This window comes from Bufo gargarizans, unplaced genomic scaffold (assembly GCF_014858855.1).
Source record: "Bufo gargarizans isolate SCDJY-AF-19 unplaced genomic scaffold, ASM1485885v1 original_scaffold_1954_pilon, whole genome shotgun sequence".
Classification (NCBI taxonomy): Eukaryota; Metazoa; Chordata; class Amphibia; order Anura; family Bufonidae; genus Bufo; species Bufo gargarizans.
This window is the reverse complement of record NW_025334581.1, coordinates 99,670-126,431: the sequence shown is the minus strand read 5'-3', so window position 1 is coordinate 126,431 and position 26,762 is coordinate 99,670. Positions and strand designations below refer to the sequence as shown.

Genomic DNA, 26,762 nt, shown 5'->3' with positions numbered 1-26,762 from the left:
CACGATTTCTTGAGTGCCCTGTTACACTGTTCAATATTTACCTATTGCATGGAGTGAGTGGTCTCAATACACAGGTGCACCGATTTGGGGTCCATTTTTTCCTAGTGCGACATCTTATTTAATTATTGAGTAACAAGAAGTACACTGAACAAATGTAAATGCTACAAGGGCGCGTGACAATATTCGGGGGCATGGACTGGGCGGACACACTGCTAAAAACTAAAAATAAATTAATATGCAAACAGTTAAAAGAACAAAAAATAATCACATATACAGATAGTCAAGGATTGTATGAAGCATGAAATGATCTTAGTGTGTTAGTGTACTAATAATATAATACAATAATCTGGTATTAAGTGTCTACAGTACTTACCGCCTGTCAAGAAAGGACCATGAATACCCAATGGGAATAAAACATAAGATTCAAAAATCCATTATGTATATATATATCTATCTTACCCGGGGAAGAGATGGCACCAGGAGCACTGTGGGAAGAAGGCGGCCTGGTCGGAGGAATCCCATTACACCAGGTGGACGGCCGGGTGTGTGTGCGTCACTTACCTCAGGATGAGATGGCACCAGGTGTTCTCGGGGTAGAAGGCGGCCTGGTCTGAGGAATCATGCTACCACTGACGTGCCAGTTTCTGCAGCTGTGTCACTATCCTGGCACCACTGTATCTTCATATGGGTGCCTCCAAACCTTCTGTACTGCAACAAGCACCGTCTTGCAACCCGCACTGGGCATCATTTATAACCATGTGGAGCATTGTACCTGTATGTATTCCAGTCACCTGCCCCCTGATGAAGCTGTGCACACCTGTATGTATTCCTGTCACCTGTCTATAGTGCCCCCTAATGGTGAAACTGCGCGCACACGTATCTATTCCAGTCACCTGCCTCTAGTGCCCCTACTGGTATAGCTCAGCTATACCAGCATGTATCCCTGTCTCTAGTGCCCCCTACTGGTGAAGCTGAGCACTCCTGTATGTATCCCTGTCTCTAGTGCCCCCTACTGGTGAAGCTGAGCACTCCTGTATGTATCCCTGTCTCTAGTGCCCCCTACTGGTGAAGCTGAGCACTCCTGGATGTATCCCTGTCTCTAGTGCCCCCTACTGGTGAAGCTGTGCACTCCTGTATGTATCCCTGTCTCTAGTGCCCCCTACTGGTGAAGCTGTGCACTCCTGTATGTATCCCTGTCTCTAGTGCCCCCTACAGGTATAGCTGTGCACTCCTGTATGTATCCCTGTCTCTAGTGCCCCCTACTGGTATAGCTGTGCACTCCTGTATGTATCCCTGTCTCTAGTGCCCCCTACAGGTATAGCTGTGCACTCCTGTATGTATCCCTGTCTCTAGTGCCCCCTACTGGTATAGCTGTGCACTCCTGTATGTATCCCTGTCTCTAGTGCCCCCTACTGGTGAAACTGTGCACCCCTGGATGTATCCCTGTCTCTAGTGCCCCCTACTGGTATAGCTGTGCACTCCTGTATGTATCCCTGTCTCTAGTGCCCCCTACTGGTGAAGCTGAGCAATCCTGTATGTATCCCTGTCTCTAGTGCCCCCTACTGGTGAAGCTGAGCAATCCTGTATGTATCCCTGTCTCTAGTGCCCCCTACTGGTGAAGCTGAGCACTCCTGTATGTATCCCTGTCTCTAGTGCCCCCTACTGGTATAGCTGTGCACTCCTGTATGTATCCCTGTCTCTAGTGCCCCCTACTGGTGAAGCTGTGCACTCCTGTATGTATCCCTGTCTCTAGTGCCCCCTACTGGTGAAGCTGAGCACTCCTGTATGTATCCCTGTCTCTAGTGCCCCCTACTGGTGAAGCTGAGCACTCCTGTATGTATCCCTGTCTCTAGTGCCCCCTACTGGTGAAGCTGTGCACTCCTGTATGTATCCCTGTCTCTAGTGCCCCCTACTGGTGAAGCTGTGCACTGCAGATTGTTGCCTCAAATATTTAAGCTGCAGTCCTATGTAGAAAACCGCAGAAGTCTCCAGAACTGGAGGAGTAAATTGTACGAGACGCACACTATTATTATTTTTTCCATCATTTATTTCATAATTTAAAATGGGATTATTCGTACTGTACACATCGGCCAATCATTAAGGTTATAAAATGCACACTGGAGATTACACGTTGCGATATTCACAGAGTCGTACACGGCTGAACTGATAGAAAGTTATTAAGTGTAGCGTTCAGATTCTAGGATTTTTACTGTAATAGCCGAATTCAGCAACATATCCTAAATACTTTAAAAGCAGCGCTGTCCCTTTAAGTACTGTATGTATCCGCCGGCGGTCAGAGGCACAATCGGGCCGCGGCTGGATCTTGTAGTGATTTACAGAAAGCTGGGGGGATCCTACCGCGGGGTAACTGCCAGCCCAGACATGCACAGCCAATCAAATCGCAGGAATCCAGGGCTGATGGTAGGTGGTAGATCTGCCTATTATATGCTCTATAGAGGGCGCCAGCAACCTCCAGCACTCCAGCCGTTGTGAAACTACCACTCCCAGCATGTAAACTCTCTCACCCGTTGAGCAAGCTGGGAGTTTTAGTCGCACAACAGCTGGAGTGCTGGAGGCTGATGACCCCTGGCATTAGTGTCTGCTCCTAAGGATTTACACTCCCGGCCATCTCGGACCCAGATGACCAGGGGACGTGTCCTCCATGACGCCAATGGCTGCAGAGGAAACAGCAGTATGTCAAACATAAAATGCAACTGAACGTACTTGGAAAACCGAAAATTGCAGGGTCCCTAAGACTTTCGAGCTCCCCCCGGCGCCCCGCAGCCAGTGTCAGGGGAACGGCAGAAGACTGGGCTCTGTTCTCCTGATCACTAGATTCCCTCTCCGCGCGTAACCCTCGACCATCCGCAGCTCTCCCCCTCCCGTGTACTACATAAAACAAAAACCTGCAGGGGTGACTGGAAATGGAATATTTACAGAAGATCCCTCGGCTCCACCAGGATCTGGGCAGCTCTTTGCAGCGTCGCTCCGGCATCAGATCTGCCTGGAATCCGCCAAACCTTCTCCCGTCTCAGTTTAGTGTCACAATAAGGCTCAGGGAGTGTTACTGGTGCATCAGTGGGGTCAGGGGAGTGTCGGAAAGCTACAGGATAATAATCGTGGTCTCCTAACCCGCCAGGTCACGTTCCTCAGGATTGTCCATGTCCTCGCCAGACTTTTTGGATGATTCAGATCTCCTGATCTCACAGTCTTAGGTTTTGTTCAGTGTCCACAGTGGGTCCAGCATACTGAGGGGATCGTCTCCGGATTTTCCGGCCCGGGTCAGGCCGCTCCCATTCTGGGGCTGGAGGAAGTTCTGCTTGTTCATCTTCTGCTTCCCTCGCTGAGAGCTGTCCAGGTTGAAGGTCTCGGGGGTCAAAGAAGCCAGCAGGTTGAGAGATGAAGACAACGGTGCCGGAGAAGCAGAGGAAGGCTCAGGGGTTGGCGCTGGGTCATGACTGTTGGTAGTTTCTGCAGGGGCTTCGCCGATACCATTGGTGGTGGTCTGGTTTGGAGGGGTCTGCGGCTCAGTGACCAGTGAAGCAGTGAGATCTGGCTGGAGGGAGCTGGCGGGAAGCACCACATGTACAATCTCATTTGGCGCCTGCTCGTTCATGTCCAGGGGCGGAGGCGGCTGGTAATGGTTGGTGCCCTCTGGGCTGCCGGTACAGGGTTTAATGCTCAGCTTGGCAATGGTTGCTTGGATGGAGCTGATGGGCATATCTCCTCCAAGGACAATGTCCTGTGGGTCCTGCAGGCTGTAGATCTGGGAAGGCATAAAGAAAAAAAATATTCAAACCATGGAGTACAGCTGAGGGTAAGGCTGCAGTGCAAAGCATGGGCATGGACAGAGCAGCAGCCTGAGGGGACAGCAGACAGATGTCTATCACCTCAGACAATGCAGCTAAACTGTTTTCAAGTTACTAATAATAGCGATACCGAAATTGAGCAATGCTGCATTGTAAAGTATGGGCACAAACAGAGCATGCGACGAGACAGCAGAAAGATGTCAGATGCCTTGACCATTTTCCTATCCTGTGGCAGTCACACAGTTCCGCGTGCCGATACTGACCTTTTGGGGGGCAGTAGACTGGGGCTTGCTGGCAGAGGGGGTGTAGAAGCCGTGTCTCTGTAGAACCTGTTCTGCGTGCTTCAGAACCGCCTTGTAGCAGAACTTCAGATGTATCTACATGGACAGAGCACAGCATTACAGAGAGACGACACTGCAGCGCTGCATGTCAGGGCATGGCCGCGTCTCCTACCTTCTCCTGCAGCATGTGCTTCCTCTGCTGCCTCATCTTCTTCACCAGCTCCGCCAGGTCCGGGATCCCGTTGCCGGCCTCCACTTCTTGTATAGCAGCATAGAGGAGGCAGAACGCTCCGGTCCGCCCCACGCCAGAACTACAGTGTGGCAAACAAAGGGTCAAATCTACAAAACCACAGCTACAGCCTCCGGGAGAGGCAAGTACATCCAATGGTGGTCATCCTCCCAACTATGGTCTACTTACCTGCAGTGCACAACGATGGGCATGTGCAGGGGGCGCTGGTGTAGGTAGTGCTTATGTACGTCCTGGATAAACCGCAGCAGGTTCCCTTTACTGTCAGGAAGGCCCCTGCAATAAATCGGTCATTACATCCTATCGTTCTGTGTATACAGCTCCTATGCAGAGATATGTATCCCCATAATGGACTACTAACCAGCCCGTCCATCAGTCCAATACTTCTTCCTAACATAGTACATTAGTAAGAAGTAGGACCAGTCTGCTGGGAGTTGTGGTCCAATGGCAGACTCTCCCGTTCCTGACCACCATCTGTACTTACAGCTCAGGCCAGGACATGAACTGCAGGTGGATGATTGACCGTTTCAGGCTTTGGTCCTTGTACTGCAGTGACATCACTCGCTCTACGTGCGTGTCGGCGACCTTGAGGCTGGTAAGAGTCAGCGTGATGTGCCCGTGCAGCACCGGCTGCCCGCGCTCCGTAGGGAAGTAACGCACAACTTTTTGCTAGAAGGAAAATGCAAGATGATGACGACAGGAGCAATAGTAGACAAATGCAGACGCAGGAACATCCTGCAAACACACGGGCGCATTCACACATGACAGAAGACGTGAGCATGATGGCCGACACCACATTGGGCCCTCACCTTCTCTATCTCCAGGTCCGACACCAGCATCACAATCAATGACACCTTCTGCTCGTAAATCATCAGCCAGAAATCTGCGGCTGTGCCCACCAGTGGAGCCTGGGTGGCAATGATGGTCGGGCAGTACGGAGAGAGGTCTTCGATCTTACTGGCATTGATGTAATCGTCTTTCCCGGACTGTAAGACGATGCGGTTCTTGTCATAGGGCATGATGTCCTGGTGTCGGTTCTTCATGGTATAGCAGCGGGCGATAGCGATGGACAGGTTTCTGGCCTCCTTCTCTTGGGCATCTTGGAACTCTTTCCACATGGCATCCAGCTGGGTGGCTGCACCAGGCACGGGTTTGTCCAGAGCTGCCACCACCAGTCTGAAGCGATCCAGCTCAGACAAGAGGCGCATGATATGCTCCGGCTTCTCGTACGGATCGTTCTCGATCAGCTGAATGCCTTTAGGCTTGAGGCCATCTTTAGAATCCGCCTTGGTGGGTTGTAAGAGCGGCTGTCCCACCGACGTTTTGGAGCCTCCATGTTGGCTCTCGGGACTAGATGACAGAAGGTCATCCGTAGTGGAGCTCTGTCGGTGAAAGACGGGTTCAGTAGATGCTTGACTTAAAGGGGTCGTTCCAGGTGTAAGTGAAGGCGGGGGTCTTTGAGGCATCACGGTAGAGGTAGATACAGTGCATGGAAGAACTGGGGGCTTTGGAGAGGGTGAAGGAGAAGGAATGGTTGGGGCTCCAGAAACAATGGCACCACCTGGCAGCTGGCTGAGTGCCGGGCTGCCAGGAGGCTGTACGTGGTGAGCAAGGGGCGGGGCCTGAGGGGCACCCATTGGCATCTGGGGCCCAGTAGGAACTGAATTCACTATACTGCTGGAGGGGTGTCTTACTGGGGGGGCAAAAGACATAGCGGATGGGACCTGGGGGGCAGATCCTGGAGGGACGTTCTGCACGCCTGGAACACCAGAATGGGGGAGAATCTGAGAAGATGGCTGACTCATGGGCAGGGGCACAGTCTGGACTGGCTGAGGAGATGCTCTGGGTATGGGGCCTGGAAAAGTTGGGTAAAGTGATTGTTTATCCTGGTGAGCAAGAGGATACTGCTGCGGCATGAGGTGAGGAGGGGGCTGCACCGCGGGGTGCTGGGGCTGCACCACAAACTGCTGATATTGCTGTTGAGGCACCATAGGGTTTACAACAGGCATACGAGCTGGCTGTCCCTGTTGGTACACAGCGGGCAGCTGTGGTTGAAAGGGGGCTCTTGTTTGGGGGGTGAACTGATGCTGCACAGGTGCTGCATACTGTGACTGTCCAGGAAGAGGCTGGGGCGGCAAATCCATTCTAGCCTGGGGCTGCCCGGGCATATGAAACATTTGGTTTGGCTGGGCATGTGGTAAATGTGTAGGGGGTTGAATGAAATTCGGAACTGCACCTTGAGAATATGGGAATGGATGGCCCTGACCCATCACTGGGAGCCCTGGGGCCCCCAAATAGCCACTCTGAGAATGGCTGGGAGGAAGGGGCATCCTGGGCGCAGTGTAACTTGAAATGGGCCCCTGAATACTGTCCACTGTGGTGGTCGCAGGACGAACGCCCTGTGTGACCTGAGGCTGCGCATTTCTTGCCAGTGATGGATTGGGGACGTTCGGGTTCATAGGGCCAGACACCACTGAAGCGGATGGCGCTTGTCCTGTGCCAAAACCAACTGCAGAATTTGGCCTGAATTGATTAGCTGAGGGAGCCACCCCAGGGAGAAGCATTGGCATGTGCTGCGGCGACGTTCTCGGTGGCGGCATACCCGCAGCCATGTAGCCTGGTGCTATTGGTGCGGATGCTGGATTGGGCTGAACAGGTGGTGCCCCTGCTGAATACACAGAAGAGGTCGGCATCCGAGATGATCCACTAACATTTGGATGCCCTCGCTGTGGAGGGACTGCTGTGCCAGAGCTGACAGGAGGAATGCTGCTATAGGAAACTGGAGGGAATGCCTGACCGGGAGCAGCACCCGCAGCCATCTGTGGCATTTGCCCGGGCAAAACATTAAATGGAGCCTGGATGAATGGCACAGCCTGTGGGTCTGGCAAAGGGGCAGTAGCCGTTCTCCCGGCTCTGTAAGGATCTGCGCTCTGCATTCTTACGGCACCGTATGCAGAGACTGGATTCACTGGAAATGCAGCCATGGCATCTGCAGACAAGCGGTCGAAATGTGCCAGGAGGGCTTCTGGGGGTAGACTCTTCAGCTCCTCGGGGAGATCAGAGAAAAAGAGAGAGGAGAACTGCTGCATATCCGCCAGATCAGCAGCCGGTATGTTCTCAAGGTCCACGTCTGACACCTTCTTCTCCAACGACGGCTTTGGGGCCGTGGGACGAGGAGGCGGCTTCTTCTTCATTTCCCTATAAGAAAGGAGACAAACACTCAGGGCAAATACAAGAGGCCGGTACTCAGAAGACACAAAGCACAGAGGTGCAATTACCTCTCTAGGATCTGCAGCCGGCTGGCCTGGGACGCCTCGAACGCGGCACGAGCTTTCTCCAGGAGCTTGCCCACTTTGCCTTCTAAATCTGCGTAAAAGTCCCTTCCCTCCTGGCACTTCTTCATTAGGTCCTCGTAGGCCTCGTAGGAGGAGATCAGGGTCTGCACAGTGTGGTTCCACCTAGAAGGGAGAGGAAACATGTGCAGTGCTGGACAGACCTGGGACAGGGAGGCCGCCCAAATAAACAGAAATCTTAAGTGGTCGCAAGAAACCTTTGGGGTCATATATTAAGACTGGCGTTTTAGACGCCATTCTTAATACCCTTGTGCTGGCGCTTTAGGCGCCTAAGTTATGTAGAGGCGCTGGCTTAGGTGCATCCACCGCCGGCCTATCTAGATTTAGATATTTTTCTACGCCTAAAACAGGTGTAGAAGATTATAAACGAGACGGACCGGCCCGCTTACCCGTCCAATGCCACGGCCCTGTTTTGACAGGGAGTGAGCGGGGAAAAATTGGCGTATATCTAATAAATGACCCCCCTGGTTTCTATTTTGCAGCATTTTCCAGTTCTCTGGATGTATCCGGCAGTGTAAAGTATGGAGGTTTTCATAAAAAAAAAAAAAAAAAACATGCAGGATTTCTATTTGTTCACACGGGACAAATAAAAAATGAATTGGTAAACTCCACAATAAAGAACGGAAATCTGCAGAAAGAGTTAACACGCTGTAGTTTTAAAATCTGTACCACATGTCAATTTACAGGCAGATATTTCTCTGCAGCGTGTGGATGAGGTCTGGTGAAACTTTGCTGCTATGGTAATATGTTGTGATCGTCCACCAGCATATCCAGACTGGAAACCATCAGAAATGTGGATATACCATTAAAGAGGAGGTCCACTGCTCCTTCAGTGCCGCACTGTCACATGTGCTGCTGCAGCCAATGACTGGGCACAGCGGTGTGTACCCCCCATGCATCACATCAAGTGGTCATGTGATGCATGGGGGACACGTCACCACTGTAGCTAGTCACTGGTTGTAGCGTCTCTCTGTTAAACTGGTTGTCGACATGTGGGACCAGAGCACGTCAGTGTCAGTGTGGGAACGAAAGATCCAGAACCCAGAGGCAAGCAGGTAGGTATGGTTCCCTCTGCAGGACTGGAAGGGACCATGACAGCCACAATTAAACCCTCCATTCTTTACACTGCTGGCCAGTCATAAGGAAAGGTGACAAAGCTTTATTTATAGAGGTGGCCTTACTTCTGCTCACACTCTCCCAGGATCTTCCTTATTGGCGCGGACTTGACGTTGGCTTCGGTCAGAGCCTTCAGGATGTTCTCCTGGGCGGACAAGTTCTGCTCAGTGTAAACCTTCAGCTGATCGTACTTCTTCAGCTGCTCTGCAAAGAGTTTCTGGAGGGAAGAAGGATAGGATCAGACAAGTAATAAAAAAAGAGGAGATAATCATGAACCATACTGCTCTGGATGAAATTCTGCATGCTCACCTTCATCTCGGAGCGGTCAGTGGTGACCAGCGAGGTGGTGATATCATCCTTCTGGATAGTGTCTCGCAGCTGCTGCTCCAGTGACAGACGCTGCTGTCTCATTTCCTGCACCTTACCCAGGATCCGCTTCAGGTTCTGCAGCACGGACTTGTCATCTGGAAGAAAACAGCAGGTCATGGAATCAATTTCCCCTCAGAGTTACAACCTGGATTATAGGACAGTTCTTCTGGTTATGGAAACAGTCAGCAAGTTGTGGTTATACATCTCCCTTACAGCTGTGCTGAGCTTCTATAAAGCAAGGTGGAGGCTAGCATTTCCTCCCCAGATGACTGTACAGTGCAAATCAACAGAGCAAGCTCTATAGACAAGGGGAAAGCTGGTAGATATAGGTTCTGAAGAATAGCGAGTGCAGCTCTGGAGTATAATACAAGATGTAACTCAGGATCAGTACAGGATAAGTAATGTATGTACACAGTGACTGCACCAGCAGAATAGTGAGTGCAGCTCTGGAGTATAATACAGGATGTAACTCAGGGTCAGTACAGGATGCATCCCATATATAAACTGTAGAATAGACACATGTGTGAGGTTTATTAACTGAAATCACTAAGCCTTTGGTCACAATTCCTATGTAAAGCACTGCTCACCCTCAGTCAGAGTCGGTGCAGGCAGTGCTTGCTGGAGCTGGTCCAGGGGTCCGTTCAGGAGGCGCAGGTTGCTAATATGCAGGTTCATGGCTTTGTGCAGCTCGGTGTTGGTGAAGCTCGCCTTCTCATGCACCTCCATGTATTTTGTCCACTCTTTACCGACTGCCATCACTGCAGGGGCGGAGGTCGGAGGTACATTTGCCTTCCCTACCTCGTCTTGCAATTTTTTTTCCTCCTTTTCCTCTTCATCCAGAATGTCCTTAATGTCCTTCAGAGACGCCTCCACATCGGTGAACACTCCAGAGAGCGCTGGAACGAGACAAGAACATTCATTAGGCACACGGACTGTCACAGGATGGGGACGGACTGCAGGACAGGTGAATGCAATCCACTGATTTCAGGCTAAGAAGAGGTATTCTTCTTCAATGGGATCAATCATATGTGTAGAAACCTCCCGGGTCCCCCAAAGTAAGGTGCAAATATCAGCAGTAAGCAGCACGCAGGTAAATCCCGCTCACCCTGCATAGACTGGACAAGGCTCTTGACTGTATCCGGCCGCACGCTCAGTGCTGCACACTTCTCCATCAAGGATGGTGGGATGTGGCTGTACATGTCCAGGTTATCCACGGTGTCTGGATCAAGCTGCAGGGAGTCCGTGAACTGACTGGAACAAACACATGAGAGGTATCACTCCGCTGCAAAAGAGCCTCAAAATTCTGATGGCTATTATCGGAAACAGTCAGCAAACTTGTGGACAGACCCCTTAAAATATGAGCGACTGTAAGGCAGGGAGAGCGGTCAGTTCCTCCTACATCAGATGACTGTACAGCGCCTGGTGACAGTTCCCAGAAAACAAATGCCATAAGAAGTTCTGTGCAGACACTGAACAAGCAGCGAATGCAGGAAGACCTCCGCTCTGAGAGTGCAGCTCTGCAGCATTATGCAGCATGCGACTCAGGATTACTAATATTTCTAAAGTAGTTTCCAAAGCAGAGGTAATAATCTGAAGAATGACGTGAACTTACTCAAGGATTTCATTCTTTGCATCTACTTTGGCCATAACTTCACGCAGGAGTTTCGCCTTTTCTTCGCTGGGAAAAAAAAACAAAAAACAGCAGGTCACGAAGCCTCCCTGACTATGCTCATTAAGGTCTTAGCTCATATAGAAGATAGAGGGAAGAATGATCACACCGTCCTCCGAGCGGCAGAGGTGGTCCGGGCTCCAGCTGCCAATGGCGAGCGAAGACACTGCACGTTCCTGTCACCTACCTGTAGAGGGAGGACGCCTCATGTGCAGCCATTGGGACCAGCTTAGAAAAAATATCTGGCCCAGTCACGGCAGGATCAGTGGGGTTCACCGGCAAAGCCTTTACTAAAGGAGCTCCTAGAAGACACAAGAGATACATGATCACAGCTGGGGAGAAGAATCCTTCAGCCTCACTGCTGATCACACCTCAGTCATGGATATCAGGGCTTGTGCACTTACCTTTCACAGCCTGCAGGGTGTCCAGCGCCGGCACAGACTCATGGTAGATGAAGTCATTATCCTTCTTAGCAGAATTAAACCTAAAAAAAGAGAAAACAAGCCATGACAAGCAATTCTGGAAAACACAGCAAGCAGAGGAAAGGATTTGAAATAGACAAAAAAATAAAAAAAACTATTGTAAAATTGTAGCCCCACAATAGATAGATATCAAATGGTCCTTTGCAGATTGCCACTTACTTGCCGCCAATGACATCCATAGTGAAGTGCAGGGCGTCCTGCACCGTGGAGGGCTGACCCTGCAAGAAAACCAGAACAGTAGATGCAGAGAGTATAATCACCAGTGTAATGGGGGCGGCCTGTAGTATAGACGGTTCATGACTTATGTTACAGCAGGTATACAGGAGGGGATGACATCTTACCTTGGATTGTTTGATCGCCTCGTTTAGTTTGTCTAAAGAGCTCTGTAAATAGGCAACCTGTAAAGATGGAAGCAGTGAGGAGAGCCGCGCACACAGACAATCCACAGCTCAAAGACACCTATGACTACAGGAAAGTTATACAAGATGTCTAATCACAGGTCACATCATACATAGAATTCATCTTCAATAACAGTACATATAACTACATAACTCCAGAGCTGCACTCATTCTGCTGCAGCAGTCACTGTGTACATACATTACTTATTTACATCCTGTATTATACTCCAGAGCTGCACTCACCATTCTGCTGGTGCAGTCACTGTGTACATACATTACTTATCCTGTACTGATCCTGAGTTACATCCTGTATTATACTCCAGAGCTGCACTCACTATTCTGCTGGTGCAGTCACTGTGTACAGTCGTGGCCAAAAGTTTTGAGAATTACATAAATATTGGAAAAGTTGCTGCTTAAGTTTTTATAATAGCAATTTGCATATACTCCAGAATGTTATGAAGAGCGATTAGATGAATTGCATCGTCCTTCTTTGCCATGAAAATTAACTTAATCCCCAAAAAACCTTTCCACTGCATTTCATTGCTGTCATTAAAGGACCTGCTGAGATCATTTCAGTAATCGTCTTGGTAACTCAGGTGAGAATGTTGACGAGCACAAGGCTGGAGATCATTATGTCAGGCTGATTGGGTTAAAATGGCAGACTTGACCTGTTAAAAGGAGGGTGATGCTTGAAATCATTGTTCTTCCATTGTTAACCATGGTGACCTGCAAAGAAACGCGTGCAGCCATCATTGCGTTGCATAAAAATGGCTTCACAGGGAAGGATATTGTGGCTACTAAGATTGCACCTCAATCAGCAATTTATAGGATCATCAAGAACTTCAAGGAAAGAGGTTCAATTCTTGTTAAGAAGGCTTCAGGGCGTCCAAGAAAGTCCAGCAAGCGCCAGGATCGTCTCCTAAAGAGGATTCAGCTGCGGGATCGGAGTGCCACCAGTGCAGAGCTTGCTCAGAAATGGCAGCAGGCAGGTGTGAGCGCATCTGCACGCACAGTGAGGCCAAGACTTTTGGAAGATGGCCTGGTGTCAAGAAGGGCAGCAAAGAAGCCACTTCTCTCCAAAAAAAACATCAGGGACAGATTGATCTTCTGCAGAAAATATGGTGAATGGACTGATGAGGACTGGGGCAAAGTCATATTCTCCAATGAAGCCTCCTTCCGATTGTTTGGGGCATCAGGAAAAAGGCTTGTCCGGAGAAGAAAAGGTGAGCGCTACCATCAGTCCTGTGTAATGCCAACAGTAAAGCATCCTGAGACCATTCATGTGTGGGGTTGCTTCTCATCCAAGGGAGTGGGCTCACTCACAATTTTGCCCAAAAACACAGCCATGAATAAAGAATGGCACCAAAACACCCTCCAACAGCAACTTCTTCCAACAATCCAACAACAGTTTGGTGAAGAACAATGCATTTTCCAGCAGGATGGAGCGCCGTGCCATACGGCAAAAGTGATAACTAAGTGGCTCGGGGACCAAAACGTTGACATTTTGGGTCCATGGGCTGGAAACTCCCCAGATCTTAATCCCATTGAGAACTTGTGGTCAATCCTCAAGAGGCGGGTGGACAAACAAAAACCCACTAATTCTGACAAACTCCAAGAAGTGATGATGAAAGAATGGGTTGTCAGTCAGGAATTGGCCCAGAAGTTGGCTGAGAGCATGCCCAGTCGGATTGCAGAGGTCCTGAAAAAGAAGGGCCAACACTGCAAATACTGACTCTTTGCATAAATGTCCTGTAATTGTCGATAAAAGCCTTTGAAACGTATGAAGTGCGTGTAATTATATTTCACTACATCACAGAAACAACTGAAACTAAGATCTAAAAGCAGTTTAGCAGCAAACTTTGTGAAAACTAATATTTGTGTCATTCTCAAAACTTTTGGCCACGACTGTATTGTACATACATTACTTCTCCTGAGTTACATCCTGTATTATACTCCAGAGCTGCACTCACTATTCTGCTGGTGCAGTCACTGTGTATATACATTACTTATCCTGTACTGATCCTGAGTTACATCCTGTATTATTCTCCAGAGCTGCACTCACTATTCTGCTGGTGCAGTCACTGTGTACATACATTACATATCCTGTACTGATCTTGAGTTACATCCTGTATTATACTCCGGAGCTGCAATCACTATTCTGCTGGTGCAGTCACTGTGTACATACATTACTTATCCTGTACTGATCCTGAGTTACATCCTGTATTATACTCCGGAGCTGCAATCACTATTCTGCTGGTGCAGTCACTGTGTACATACATTACTTATCCTGTACTGATCCTGAGTTACATCCTGTATTATACTCCAGAGCTGCACTCACTATTCTGCTGGTGCAGTCACTGTGTACATACATTACTTATCCTGTACTGATCCTGAGTTACATCCTGTATTATACTCCAGAGCTGCACTCACTATTCTGCTGGTGCAGTCACTGTGTACATACATTACTTATCCTGTACTGATCCTGAGTTACATCCTGTATTATACTCCAGAGCTGCACTCACTATTCTGCTGGTGCAGTCACTGTGTACATATATACATAACGTGTGTAATGTTTTGTTTCTGCAGATTAGATCTCTACATAAAGCGATCACTTGCTGATCAGAGATGAAGATCCGCTTTATGGTCTGTAATCCACCATGGCACCTTCTGTGCTGCTCAGAGCCACAATGATCCCCCGGGATGTGCACTTACCTGCTCGCCATATTTCTGCTGTTCTTCTGCCTGCTTCCCCATGTGCAGCTGTGAAGAGACACAAAGAATTCCACCTTCATCACTTCTAGAGATCACAGAGACAGTAATGACCAATACATTGTAACACAGTATCCTGAGAGATGGGCGCTGCCGAGGGGCCTTGCTCACAGATGGTTACCTAAACTGGATACATAGTAACAAATCCTCAGCTGTGAAAAAGTTTGAGGTCAGAAAAGGTTTTAAGCCGGACAACGGTGAGGAACTGAAATAAAGTCTATGTGAAGGCTTAAGGCTACAGAATGAGTCTCCTGCGGGCACTCGCTGTACCACCCGAGTAGGCAGTGAACAAAAAAATAAATAAAAAAAACTCACATGGGCGATGGCTGCAAAGTAGTAAATCTTCATCTGCACCAACTTCTTCCAGTCCTTCTGGATCTTCCCTAAAAGCGAGGCGGTCTCTGAATTCTCCAGGGCACGGCAGGCCTCCTTGTAATAATCCACCACCTGGTGCGAGATACAATCGAAATAAGGCGGGAGCGGGTGCAGGGCACGGAGAGCTGGCAGAGGGCGCGGGCAGCGGGTGCAGGGCAGGGCCTCTGCGGCGTCTCACCTGAGCACTGATCCTTGCCACCAGGAAACTCTTCCTGTTATCCAGCATGGACTTCTCGAGCAGACACTCCTGGGCCTGACCCTGAGGGAGAGAACGGCGCAGTCAGGCAGGTGGCATCTCTGAATACTTCTCTATAACTTCTTAGAATGGAGACGATCTCAAGATCCGGCACCTGATGTCTGATTAACCCCTTAACGACCAGGCCTGTTTGGTCCTTAGGGTCCATTCACACGTCCGTGTGTGTTTTGCAGATCCACGGTTCTGTGGATCCGCAAAACACAGACATCTGCAATGTGCGTTCCGCATTTTGCGGAACGCACATCGCCGGCACTTAATAGAAAATGCCTATTCTTGTCCGTGGACAAGAATAGGACATGTTCTATTTTTTCGGGAACGGAATTGCGGACCCGGAAGTGCAGATCCGCAATTCCGGATCCGGGCAGCACATCGTGCTGCCCCATAGAAATTAATAGGTCCACAATTCCATTCCGCAAAATGTGGAACGAAATTGCGGACGTGTGAATGGAGCCTTAGGGTCCGGTCCACGTGGTGCAGAAATTCCACAGGAGTTACTTGTGGATTGTGACGTGGGTAGATGAGGTGCTGTGTTCAGGATCCTCATCTGATGGGGAGAGCAGCCAAAGAGTGTCTCTGTCTGGAGGACCCACCCTGTCCTGCATTGCCACAGACAACCCCTTGACATGAATGCACACTGCGCAATACTTCCTTTTCCCTGTGGAGGCGCTGCAGGGAAACTGAGCAGAGGGTGTGATCTACTTATTGTCAGACCCTTCTAACAAGCAGGGATTGTCTAGCATAGAAAGCCTCAGCAGTCATGACCCATAGTCCCTGGTCACATCACTGGGAAACCCTGTGAGCTAACAGAAGCGGGGAGGCCCCACCCATCGCACGCCGCTCTCACCAGCATGAGGTTTATGTTGAGGTTCAGGATCTGGTGACTCATGTCCACACTGTAAGAATGAGTGAAGTGATCCCTGAGGTAGGAGAAGGCTCCGGCCGCACACTGGAAGTGAGTGCACGAGATCTTCATCCCCTGCAAGAGACATGAGCAGGTCACCGACAAGAGAGGTGGAGCAATGGCCGACAGGAGGCACAGAGGAGGAGGAGGAGGAGTGAGGGGTAATCACTGACAGGAGGCACAGGGGAGGAGGAGGAGGAGTGAGGGGTAATCACTGACAGGAGGCACAGAGGAGGAGGAGGAGGAGGAGGAGTGAGGGGTAATCACTGACAGGAGGCACAGAGGAGGAGGAGGAGGAGTGAGGGGTAATCACTGACAGGAGGCACAGAGGAGGAGGAGGAGTGAGGGGTAATCACTGACAGGAGGCACAGAGGAGGCGGAGGAGGAGTGAGGGGTAATCACTGACAGGAGGCACAGAGGAGGCGGAGGAGGAGTGAGGGGTAATCACTGACAGGAGGCACAGAGGAGGAGGAGGAGGAGGAGGAGGAGTGAGGGGTAATCACTGACAGGAGGCACAGAGGAGGCGGAGGAGGAGTGAGGGGTAATCACTGACAGGAGGCACAGAGGAGGAGGAGGAGGAGTGAGGGGTAATCACTGACAGGAGGCACAGAGGAGGCGGAGGAGGAGTGAGGGGTAATCACTGACAGGAGGCACAGAGGAGGCGGAGGAGGAGTGAGGGGTAATCACTGACAGGAGGCACAGAGGAGGAGGAGGAGGAGTGAGGGGTAATCACTGACAGGAGGCACAGAGGAGGAGGAGGAGGAGGAGTGATGTGTACTCCATGATGGGAGGCACAGAAAAGTAAAGGATACTAATAGAGCGCCCCCTTCAGTTCTGGGGGAACCTCTCAACCTAATGTCACTCACCTCCTCAGAGACTCGCTTGTCCATAGCGCCCAGCATGGAGTGTAGCGCACCTGCAAGACATGATCAGAGAACACACATGTATACAAGATGACTGCGCCCTGCCCGTATCAGACAGCTCCCGGGACGCGGCGCCCTGCCCGTATCAGACAGCTCCCGGGACGCTGCGCCCTCCCCGTATCAGACAGCTCCCGGGACGCTGCGCCCTGCCCGTATCAGACAGCTCCCGGGACGCGGCGCCCTGCCCGTATCAGACAGCTCCCGGGACGCGGCGCCCTGCCCGTATCAGACAGCTCCCGGGACGCGGCGCCCTTCCCGTATCAGACAGCTCCCGGGACGCGGCGCCCTGCCCGTATCAGACAGCTCCCGGGACGCTGCGCCCTCCCCGTATCAGACAGCTCCCGGGAAGTTGCCCCCTCCCCGTATCAGACAGCTCCCGGGACGCTGCCCCCTCCCCGTATCAAACAGCTCCCGGGACGCTGCGCCCTCCCCGTATCAGACAGCTCCCGGGAAGCTGCCCCCTCCCCGTATCAGACAGCTCCCGGGAAGCTGCCCCCTCCCCGTATCAGACAGCTCCCGGGAAGCTGCCCCCTCCCCGTATCAGACAGCTCCCGGGACGCTGCGCCCTCCCCGTATCAGACAGCTCCCGGGACGCTGCGCCCTCCCCGTATCAGACAGCTCCCGGGACGCTGCGCCCTCCCCGTATCAGACAGCTCCCGGGACGCTGCCCCCTCCCCGTATCAGACAGCTCCCGGGACGCTGCCCCCTCCCCGTATCAGACAGCTCCCGGGAAGCTGCCCCCTCCCCGTATCAGACAGCTCCCGGGAAGCTGCGCCCTCCCCGTATCAGACAGCTCCCGGGACGCTGCGCCCTCCCCGTATCAGACAGCTCCCGGGACGCTGCGCCCTCCCCGTATCAGACAGCTCCCGGGACGCTGCCCCCTCCCCGTATCAGACAGCTCCCGGGAAGTTGCCCCCTCCCAGTATCAGACAGCTCCTGGGACGCTGCCCCCTCCCCGTATCAGACAGCTCCTGGGACGCTGCCCCCTCCCCGTATCAGACAGCTCCTGGGACGCTGCGCCCTCCCCGTATCAGACAGCTCCTGGGACGCTGCGCCCTCCCCGTATCAGACAGCTCCCGGGACGCTGCGCCCTCCCCGTATCAGACAGCTCCCGGGACGCTGCGCCCTCCCCGTATCAGACAGCTCCCGGGACGCTGCACCCTCCCCGTATCAGACAGCTCCCGGGACGCTGCGCCCTCCCCGTATCAGACAGCTCCCGGGAAGTTGCCCCCTCCCTGTATCAGACAGCTCCTGGGACGCTGCCCCCTCCCTGTATCAGACAGCTCCCGGGACGCTGCGCCCTCCCCGTATCAGACAGCTCCCGGGAAGCTGCCCCCTCCCCGTATCAGACAGCTCCCGGGACGCTGTGCCCTCCCTGTATCAGACAGCTCCCGGGAAGTTGCCCCCTCCCTGTATCAGACAGCTCCTGGGACGCTGCGCCCTCCCTGTATCAGACAGCTCCTAGGACGCTGCGCCCTCCCTGTATCAGACAGCTCCTGGGACGCTGCGCCCTCCCTGTATCAGACAGCTCCTGGGACGCTGCGCCCTCCCTGTATCAGACAGCTCCTGGGACGCTGCGCCCTCCCTGTATCAGACAGCTCCTGGGACGCTGCGCCCTCCCCGTATCAGACAGCTCCTGGGACGCTGCGCCCTCCCCGTATCAGACAGCTCCTGGGACGCTGCGCCCTCCCTGTATCAGACAGCTCCTGGGACGCTGCGCCCTCCCTGTATCAGACAGCTCCTGGGACGCTGTGCCCTCCCCGTATCAGACAGCTCCTGGGAAGCTGCCCCCTGCCCGTATCAGACAGGTCGCCCTCCATGACCCTCCATTACCTACCTAGATTGTACAGGACACAGGCCTGCTCGTACTTGATGTCGGCGTGCGTCACAGACTTCCCTGAGAAGATCTCCGTCCTGAGGAGGAAAACTACAAGTCACCTACAAACTGTATGTGCGAGAGCAGAGTCTGCAGCGGGTCCTGAGAACCGTCACCGACCGCACAACGCTGGAGCACAGGTTACTTCACACACATTCGGTCCTTTATTCCCATGTCTGATGTACATAAAGCTTCTTCATTATATCTCCGCTTGCCGTCAGGGAACGGGAACTGCTTCTGATAATTCTTAAACTTAGAATTCGTTACAAGGTATCAGAGGCAACAACTCTCTGTGAGCTAAAAATATGGCCGCCCTGGAGCCCACTGTAACACACCAGGTCAGGGGGCGGCGGGTTCTGTCTTTGAATGTAAGCAGCACTGTCCCGATTCACTGACAGAAAGCAGAGATATTGCAAGTTCTCTAAGGGTCCCCTTGGTCTCAGTCACTCACCATGTGATGGGAACAGCCGCCTCTTGCTCGACCCCCATGGGGATGCGACTCTGCAGGTAATGGAGCTGACCAAAGTACTTGCGCAAGACGCTGCATCCTTCGAAGTCTCGGGGGACGTTCACTGCGCTCTGCGGGGGAGGGGACGGACATTAACAAAACACGTACAGCCTGCACCGACATATTCTGCGAGGGAGGGGCAGCACAGAGGACGGGGGTCCAGAGCCTGCATCTGCATGGAGAATGTACGGGACGCTGCACTCTTCCCCAGTAATACACCCCCCGTCACAGGAAACAAGACCTCTGACGCGCTTCAGGCCACCAGAGCCATGACCAGCACATGGCAACGACAGAGGGACCAGCCCCACCTGCAAATGTCACCGTACCGATAATTAACCCGTTCCTGACCATGTATTCCCGGGCAGCGGGCACTCTGCTCTATAGACAGCACTGAACGAGCGCTGTGTACAGGGATCAGGACAGTCTCGTGATCGCGGGGGGCCGGGACTCACAGATCATCTCCGCAGTGAGGCTGTAACCCCCCTGTAACTGCGGCTAATATGGCAGCCACAGGAGAAAACAGCAAAAAAAAAAAAATAAAAAAAATAAAAAAAAAGGATTTCTTAAAAACTTCCGGGGGTGGGGGAGCACAACGTGTAAAATAAGAGAAACAAAGACAAAATAAAACAAATAGAAAAATAAGAAAAACGCCACGGTCAGGAAGTGGTTAAAGGGAGCCGGTCATCAGATATCTTCTCGATATAAACGTATCTGCCCGGCGATCTCCAGAAGCTGCTGCCGCACAGGGCCAGGGGCGAGTTCAGCTTCACAGCCTGGCCCTGTCAGTCAAAGTAGTGTGGGTGTGGCCAGGAAGTGAATGGGTAGAGCCTCCGGGTGCAATGGCAACACCCTTATTGCACCCAGGGGCAAATGTGCATGCAGAAGCTGATTTCTCCACATTGGGGGCACTGATGAGGAGGGGACGGGCAGCATTTGGAGCCGGCGCACATCGCCCGCGGCAGATGGATTTGTATACTGGTGACATTCCCATTAAAGGGGTTTTCCAGCGGGTGATACCCCCCTGAGTGATGCCCCCCCGGAGCGATGCCCCGCGGCTCCTGATCTGACACTGCCCGGGTCCCATCTAGACAGACAGGAAATGACGCCTTGATTTAACCCACCCTGTGCCGCTCCCACCAGTCTATACCCCCGCTGGAAAACTCCTACGAGCTCCTGGGGATGAGGATGATGGGAGTGATACCCCCTGTGTGCAGCCCCCGTCACCTGTCTTAGTTGTTCCAGCTTCTTCAGCTCCTCGTTGTAATTTTCAGGGTTTTCACCGTAATTCTTCAAGACAAACTGGAACGAAAAGAAGACGTGTCAGGGCGGGGAGAGCGACGCTCTAATATACTGTGCGTTACAACTCATTTTCCATACCTCCGCTATCTGTCAGTGAATGGTAACACTTCTGTTTACATCCACAAATTCTCAGCTGCATTGGATACTATTAAGGTTCTTTCCATTCATTGACAGCAAGGCGAGATTATGACATTGGGGAAGAATTGAAGTCCTGTGTAAACTATGGAAACGCCCTTTAATTAAGAGTGCGCCGTGTACACTGTAGAGAAGCGGCAGAGCTGGACGGGTCCACACAGCGATCGGCGCGGGTCCCAGCTTCCCTACGCTGTAGAATGGATGATGAAATGGCAGCCGTCGGAGATCTCACCCAGCTTTCCCAGAAACTGATGTGACCTGATAAAACAGGCGCCTCCAGACGAGCACTGCTCCTTTAAGATTCACATGACTGATGCTATATCTAAGTGGCCCCTACGACATTGGCGTGGGGCTAGGTGCCAGGCCGAGGAGCCGCCCGGGAGTAACTATTCACTGCTCCTCCGCAGCCGAGGACGGCGAGCGGGAAAGGAAGGTTCTGCCGACGGCCTCCGTATACAGGTGGGGGACAGTCACCAAACGGTTAATTATCAACAGGAAACAATATCTATTAGGTAACAATTCCTCATCAAGGCCTCTGCTTGCTGGTAGTGAATGAACATTCTGCTTTACATCAAGAGACTGAAAACCACCACACTTCTCACAGCAGAGTGTTTGTTACAGTTGTGTCTGGACGTCGACTGCGATACAAATGGCCTAAACTCCAGACCTTACGCTACAACCTATCCACAGGACGGGGAGAAGTGTCTGACCGGCGGGCGTCTGTGGATGCCAGGGCATGCTGGGAGTTGTAGTTTAGGAACCAATGACATAGACAATAACCACTGAGCAATCAGAATATACGGGGACCCCAGACCAGTACGGATCACACAGCGGTCCCTCCCCAGGCCCTCCGACAACCGCTGCCCCCAGACCCTCCCCAGGCCCTCCGACAACCGCAGTCCCCAGGCCCTCCGACGACCCAAGTCCCCAGGCCCTCCGACGACCCAAGTCCCCAGGCCCTCCGACGACCCAAGTCCCCAGGCCCTCCGACGACCCAAGTCCCCAGGCCCTCCGACGACCCAAGTCCCCAGGCCCTCCGACGACCCAAGTCCCCAGGCCCTCCGACGACCCAAGTCCCCAGGCCCTCCGACGACCCAAGTCCCCAGGCCCTCCGACGACCCAAGTCCCCAGGCCCTCCGACGACCCAAGTCCCCAGGCCCTCCGACGACCCAAGTCCCCAGGCCCTCCGACGACCCAAGTCCCCAGGCCCTCCGACGACCCAAGTCCCCAGGCCCTCCGACGACCCAAGTCCCCAGGCCCTCCGACGACCCAAGTCCCCAGGCCCTCCGACGACCCAAGTCCCCAGGCCCTCCGACGACCCAAGTCCCCAGGCCCTCCGACGACCCAAGTCCCCAGGCCCTCCGACGACCCATGTCCCCAGGCCCTCCGACGACCCATGTCCCCAGGCCCTCCGACAACCCATGTCCCCAGACCCTCCAAACCGCTGCCCCCAGACCCTCCGACAACCGCTGCCCCCAGACCCTCCGACAACCGCTGCCCCCAGACCCTCCGACAACCGCTGTCCCCAGACCCTCCGACAACGGCAGGAGCCCCGTCCTCCGCCAGTCCCCGCAGCCTCTCCACCCTCCGTCCGACCCCCTCACCTGTTTTACAGCCAGGTTGAAGCCGAACTCCGCGGCCTCTTTGAGGTCCAGCCATATCATGGGCATACGGGGCACGGCCTCCATTCTGCGGGCTCCGAGGGCCGGGAGCTGCGTCACCCGCACCGACACAGAGCCCGGAAACCCGCGATCACCTCCCCGTCACCCGCACGGCACGCCGGGAAGTGTAGTCCTGCTCCGCGATGACTTCAGCGGCCGCTCCCGGCTGTCAGCTGCTGGTCACGTGCCCCGCACAGCGGGCTGGGAAATAGAGAACTGGCAAATGGGCAATCGATTACAGCTCATGACGTAATGTCTCAGGACTGTGTGAGCCGAGAGGGGCCCCCAGAACGTGGCCCTAATGTACCACCTGTCCACCTCCAGACCTCACACTGAGGGCAGCTTTTATTTTCTATTGTGCTTTTACAAAATGAAAATTGCTGTCTGATTGGTTGTAATGGTTTCTTGTAGACAGTTTTATCATTGGAATCCAGTTATATGGTAATGGAATATTATATTACTTATCCTGTACTGATCCTGAGTTACATCCTGTATTATTATACTCCAGAGCTGCACTCACTATTCTGCTGGTGCAGTCACTGTGTACATACATTACTTATCCTGTACCGATCCTGAGTTACATCCTGTATTATACTCCAGAGCTGCACTCACTATTCTGCTGGTGCAGTCACACTGTACATACATTACTTATCCTGTACCGATCCTGAGTTACATCCTGTATTATACTCCAGAGCTGCACTCACTATTCTGCTGGTGCAGTCACTGTGTACATACATTACTTATCCTGTACTGATCCTGAGTTACATCCTGTATTATACTCCAGAGCTGCACTCACTATTCTGCTGGTGCAGTCACTGTGTACATACATTACTTATCCTGTACTGATCCTGAGTTACATCCTGTATTATACTCCAGAGCTGCACTCACTATTCTGCTGGTGCAGTCACTATGTTACATACATTACTTATCCTGTACTGATCCTGAGTTACATCCTGTATTTTACTCCAGAGCTGCACTCACTATTCTGCTGGTGCAGTCACTGTGCACATACATTACTTATCCTGTACTGATCCTGAGTTACATCCTGTATTATACTCCAGAGCTGCACTCACTATTCTGCTGGTGCAGTCACTGTGTACATACATCCTCTGGAGAATAAAGTGGATAGGTTTGACCAATATTGGGCCCCCAATCTTTCAGGGCCACATATGGAAGTAAATGGGCTGCAATACCAAGCGCAGCCACTATACCATCTACGGTGCTGTGCATTGTATGCTGTTCGGAGGCCTCTGCGCTCTGGTGTTCTATCGAAAAACCTTACCCCGTGAAAATCCCTTACCCCTCGTGACTTCGGCCGCACCTGACATGACGAAGATCAGCTGGAGGACGGGGGGGGGGATGGGCCTCAGCGCAAGCGCGGGAGAGACCGACCTGATCGAAGCCAGCCAGCAATGCATCTGAAGCGCAGTGTGAGGGTAAGGAGATTTCACAAGATAAACGACCATCAGAGGCGCACGCGCGGTGTCCGCGACTCAGGCTGTGCTGGCTGGCTCCACGCGTGCGCACTGAGGGGTAGGGAGTTCAGATGGTGGTTCGCTGTGCAAGCGATCCCTGGCCGATGGAGTGCACGCGCAGTGTAATCCCGACGTTTGTGGCCGACGGGAGTACATCGCGGCTTTCACCCCCTCTTACCGCAGCTAAGGCTCAGCGCGCAGGCGCAGTGTCTCCCGGAGCCTAGCTGTTTGTGGTCGCGCATGCACATTTGGTGGGCGCTTCTCCCGCAGTGCTCCCTGTAAATTTACCTTACCCGTGGTAGTGCGCTTGCGCTGAGGAGCACACCCCCTCCTCCAGCTGATCTTCGTCATGTGCAGTGTCACGAGGGGTAAGGGATTTTCACGGGGTAAGGTTTTTGGATAGAACAGCGGCCTCTGATCGTTGGCGATGCCGGTTGTCGGACTCTCACCGATTAGATGTTGATAGTGTTTTTCTCCTGGAATTCCCCTCCCCCCGGAGTATACATTAGTGGCCTGTCCTTGAGCTGCCAGCACAGCCACGTACGTGGACATGGCGTGGTAAGCACCGGAGGGGCCAGAGTGCTCTAGAGCAGGGCTTCTGACCCTTTTCATGCCAAGTACCCCGTAGGGATTTGAATGCCCTCAAGGAAGTAACAGTGATAAATGTCTACCAAACAATGCTCTTCTTACGCCCTGTCCTGCTCTGTTCTGTCTCTGCCAGCAAGTCCTTCAGATTTGGCAGAAAGAATACATCTTCACATCAGGACCCATGATGGATGACTATTACTGCTCTACCAAACATACAGGAGAATACATCACCACACACCTCTTGCATCCAGTGACGTCTCCTCTGATATAGATATTCTGTTTCCTCTTCTTCTCCATTGGGACCAGACCGCCATGATGGTTTCTTTCAGCCACGTCTCGTCTCTGCAGAGTTTCACACACCATCTTAGGTTCCTACTGTCTTGTTATTCTCCCACCTTTACAACTCTTCATCCTGCCACCCCCCATACTGTACAGCAGATAGTCCCCTGAACATACTAGTGCCACACAGATAGTGCCCCCTTCAATATGTGCCCTAAAAAATAACAACACCCTGCGAATAGTGTCCCTGACAGTAATAGTGCCGTAAACGATTATTTCAGTAATTGAGTAATCTAATAAGAAAAAATGAAATAATAGACTGTTTTCCTTTATAAAAACTCATCCGTCCCCAACACCCTTTGTTCCCCCCTGTGCAATCAGCCCAAGTGCATCAGTGCCATCAGCTCCGTTCCCCCCAGTGCCATCAGCTCCGTTCCCCCAGTGCCATCAGCTCCGTTCCCCCCAGTGCCATCAGCTCCGTTCCCCCCAGTGCCATCAGCTCCGTTCCCCCCAGTGCCATCAGCTCCGTTCCCCCAGTGCCATCAGCTCCGTTCCCCCAGTGCCATCAGCTCCGTTCCCCCAGTGCAATCAGCTCCGTTCCCCCAGTGCCATCAGCTCCGTTCCCCCAGTGCCATCAGCTCCGTTCCCCCAGTGCCATCAGCTCTGTTCCCCCAGTGCCATCAGCTACGTTCCCCCAGTGCCATCAGCTACGTTCCCCCCAGTGCCATCAGATCCGTTCCCCCAGTGCCATCAGCTCTGTTCCCCCAGTGCCATTAGCTCTGTTCCCCCAGTGCCATCAGCTCCGTTCCCCCTAGTGCCATCAGCTCCGTTCCCCCAGTGCCTTCAGCTCTTCCCCACCCAGTGCCATCAGCTGCCCCCTCAGTGCCATCAGCTGCCCCCCTAGTGCCATCAGCTGCCTCCTCAGTGCCATCAGCTGCTCCCCAGTGCCACCAGCTTGCCATCAGCCGCTCCCCAGTGCCACCAGCTGCCACCACAGTGCCATCAGCTCCATTCCCCCCATTGCCATCAGCTCCCCCTGTGCCATCAGCTCCGTTCCCCTAGTGCCATCAGCTGCCCCCTCAGTGCCATCATCTCCACTATCCCCCATTGCCATCAGCTCCCCCTGTGCCATCAGCTCCGTTCCCCTAGTGCCATCAGCTGCCCCCTCAGTGCCATCAGCTGCTCCCCAGTGCCCCCAGCTTGCCCCCCAGTGCCACCAACTGCCCCCAGCTTGCCCCCCAGTGCCACCAGCTGCCCCCAGCTTGCCCCTAATGCCACCAGCTTTCCCCCCAGTGCAACCAACTGCCCCCCAGTGCCACCAGCTTGCCCCCCCCAGTGCCACCATCTCCCCCTCTTAGCCATGTTCCCAGCAACAGTACTTACCTTTCCTGTAGGGGCGCCGCTCCACAGCTCCGTCCTCTTCTTCCCCGCGCGCTGCACTGGATCCTGACGTCACACAGCATCGGGTCATAGTGCGCCCTTACATACACTATGACCTAAAGATGTGTCAGGATCCAGTGCAGCGCGGTACAGGCCGGCGGGTGACCATGGAGCGGTAAGTAATAGCAAGCGCTTCTCTCCTGCTCCGTGGTCACATGACACAAACGAATCCTCGAAAAATTTGCATCGAGGATTTTTTTGTGTCTAATTACTCAATTCAATCGAGTAATCATTTCAGCCCTAGCTGACAGTAATAGTGCCGTAAACAGTGTCCCCCAAAATATTGTGTTTAGCTGATACTGTGCCACATTGCCCCCACAGTAATAGTGCCCCCAAAAGTCCCACCAATAGTAATAATTATCTGCCAGAATGCACTTAGTAGTAATAGTGCCCTCAATTGTAAATGCCCCTATCGTGCCCTAGAAGTAAAAATGTCCCCATAGTGCTCATAGTAGTAATCATGTTACCCATAGTCCCCAGTAGTAATAATGCATGCGTATAATGTCCCAGAAGTATTAAATACCCCCAGTGTGCCCCTGTAGTAAATATGCCC

General features: G+C 52.7%; 1 protein-coding gene across 1 annotated transcript; it reads right to left on the bottom strand.

Moving 5' to 3' along the window:
- Positions 1–2,024: 2,024 nt before the first annotated feature.
- PTPN23 (protein tyrosine phosphatase non-receptor type 23) lies at positions 2,025–22,564 on the bottom strand. Its single transcript, XM_044274652.1, has 25 exons — positions 22,371–22,564; positions 20,557–20,631; positions 19,276–19,403; positions 18,786–18,862; positions 16,892–16,941; positions 15,969–16,100; positions 15,047–15,127; positions 14,809–14,940; positions 14,437–14,484; positions 11,668–11,724; positions 11,486–11,544; positions 11,249–11,328; positions 11,032–11,146; positions 10,788–10,853; positions 10,281–10,426; positions 9,763–10,071; positions 9,116–9,270; positions 8,872–9,023; positions 7,616–7,795; positions 5,147–7,535; positions 4,822–5,006; positions 4,509–4,613; positions 4,263–4,401; positions 4,073–4,186; positions 2,025–3,766 (listed from the first exon to the last, which is right to left on the bottom strand). The coding sequence occupies exons 1-25, from the start codon at positions 22,452–22,454 to the stop codon at positions 3,212–3,214; spliced, it is 5,613 nt and encodes a 1,870-aa protein (XP_044130587.1). The 5' UTR covers positions 22,455–22,564; the 3' UTR covers positions 2,025–3,211.
- Between the last annotated feature and the right edge of the window lie 4,198 nt (positions 22,565–26,762).

Coding starts and splice junctions, on each gene's coding strand:
- PTPN23 (XM_044274652.1), bottom strand. CDS start 22,454: ATGGAGGCCGTGCCCCGTATGCCCATGATATGGCTGGACCTCAAAGAG. Junction 19,404..20,556: donor AGCTGGAACAACTAAGACAG/GTGACGGGGGCT, acceptor CCTCCCCCGCAG/AGCGCAGTGAACGTCCCCCG. Junction 11,725..14,436: donor AGCAGAAATATGGCGAGCAG/GTAAGTGCACAT, acceptor CCATCTTTACAG/GTTGCCTATTTACAGAGCTC.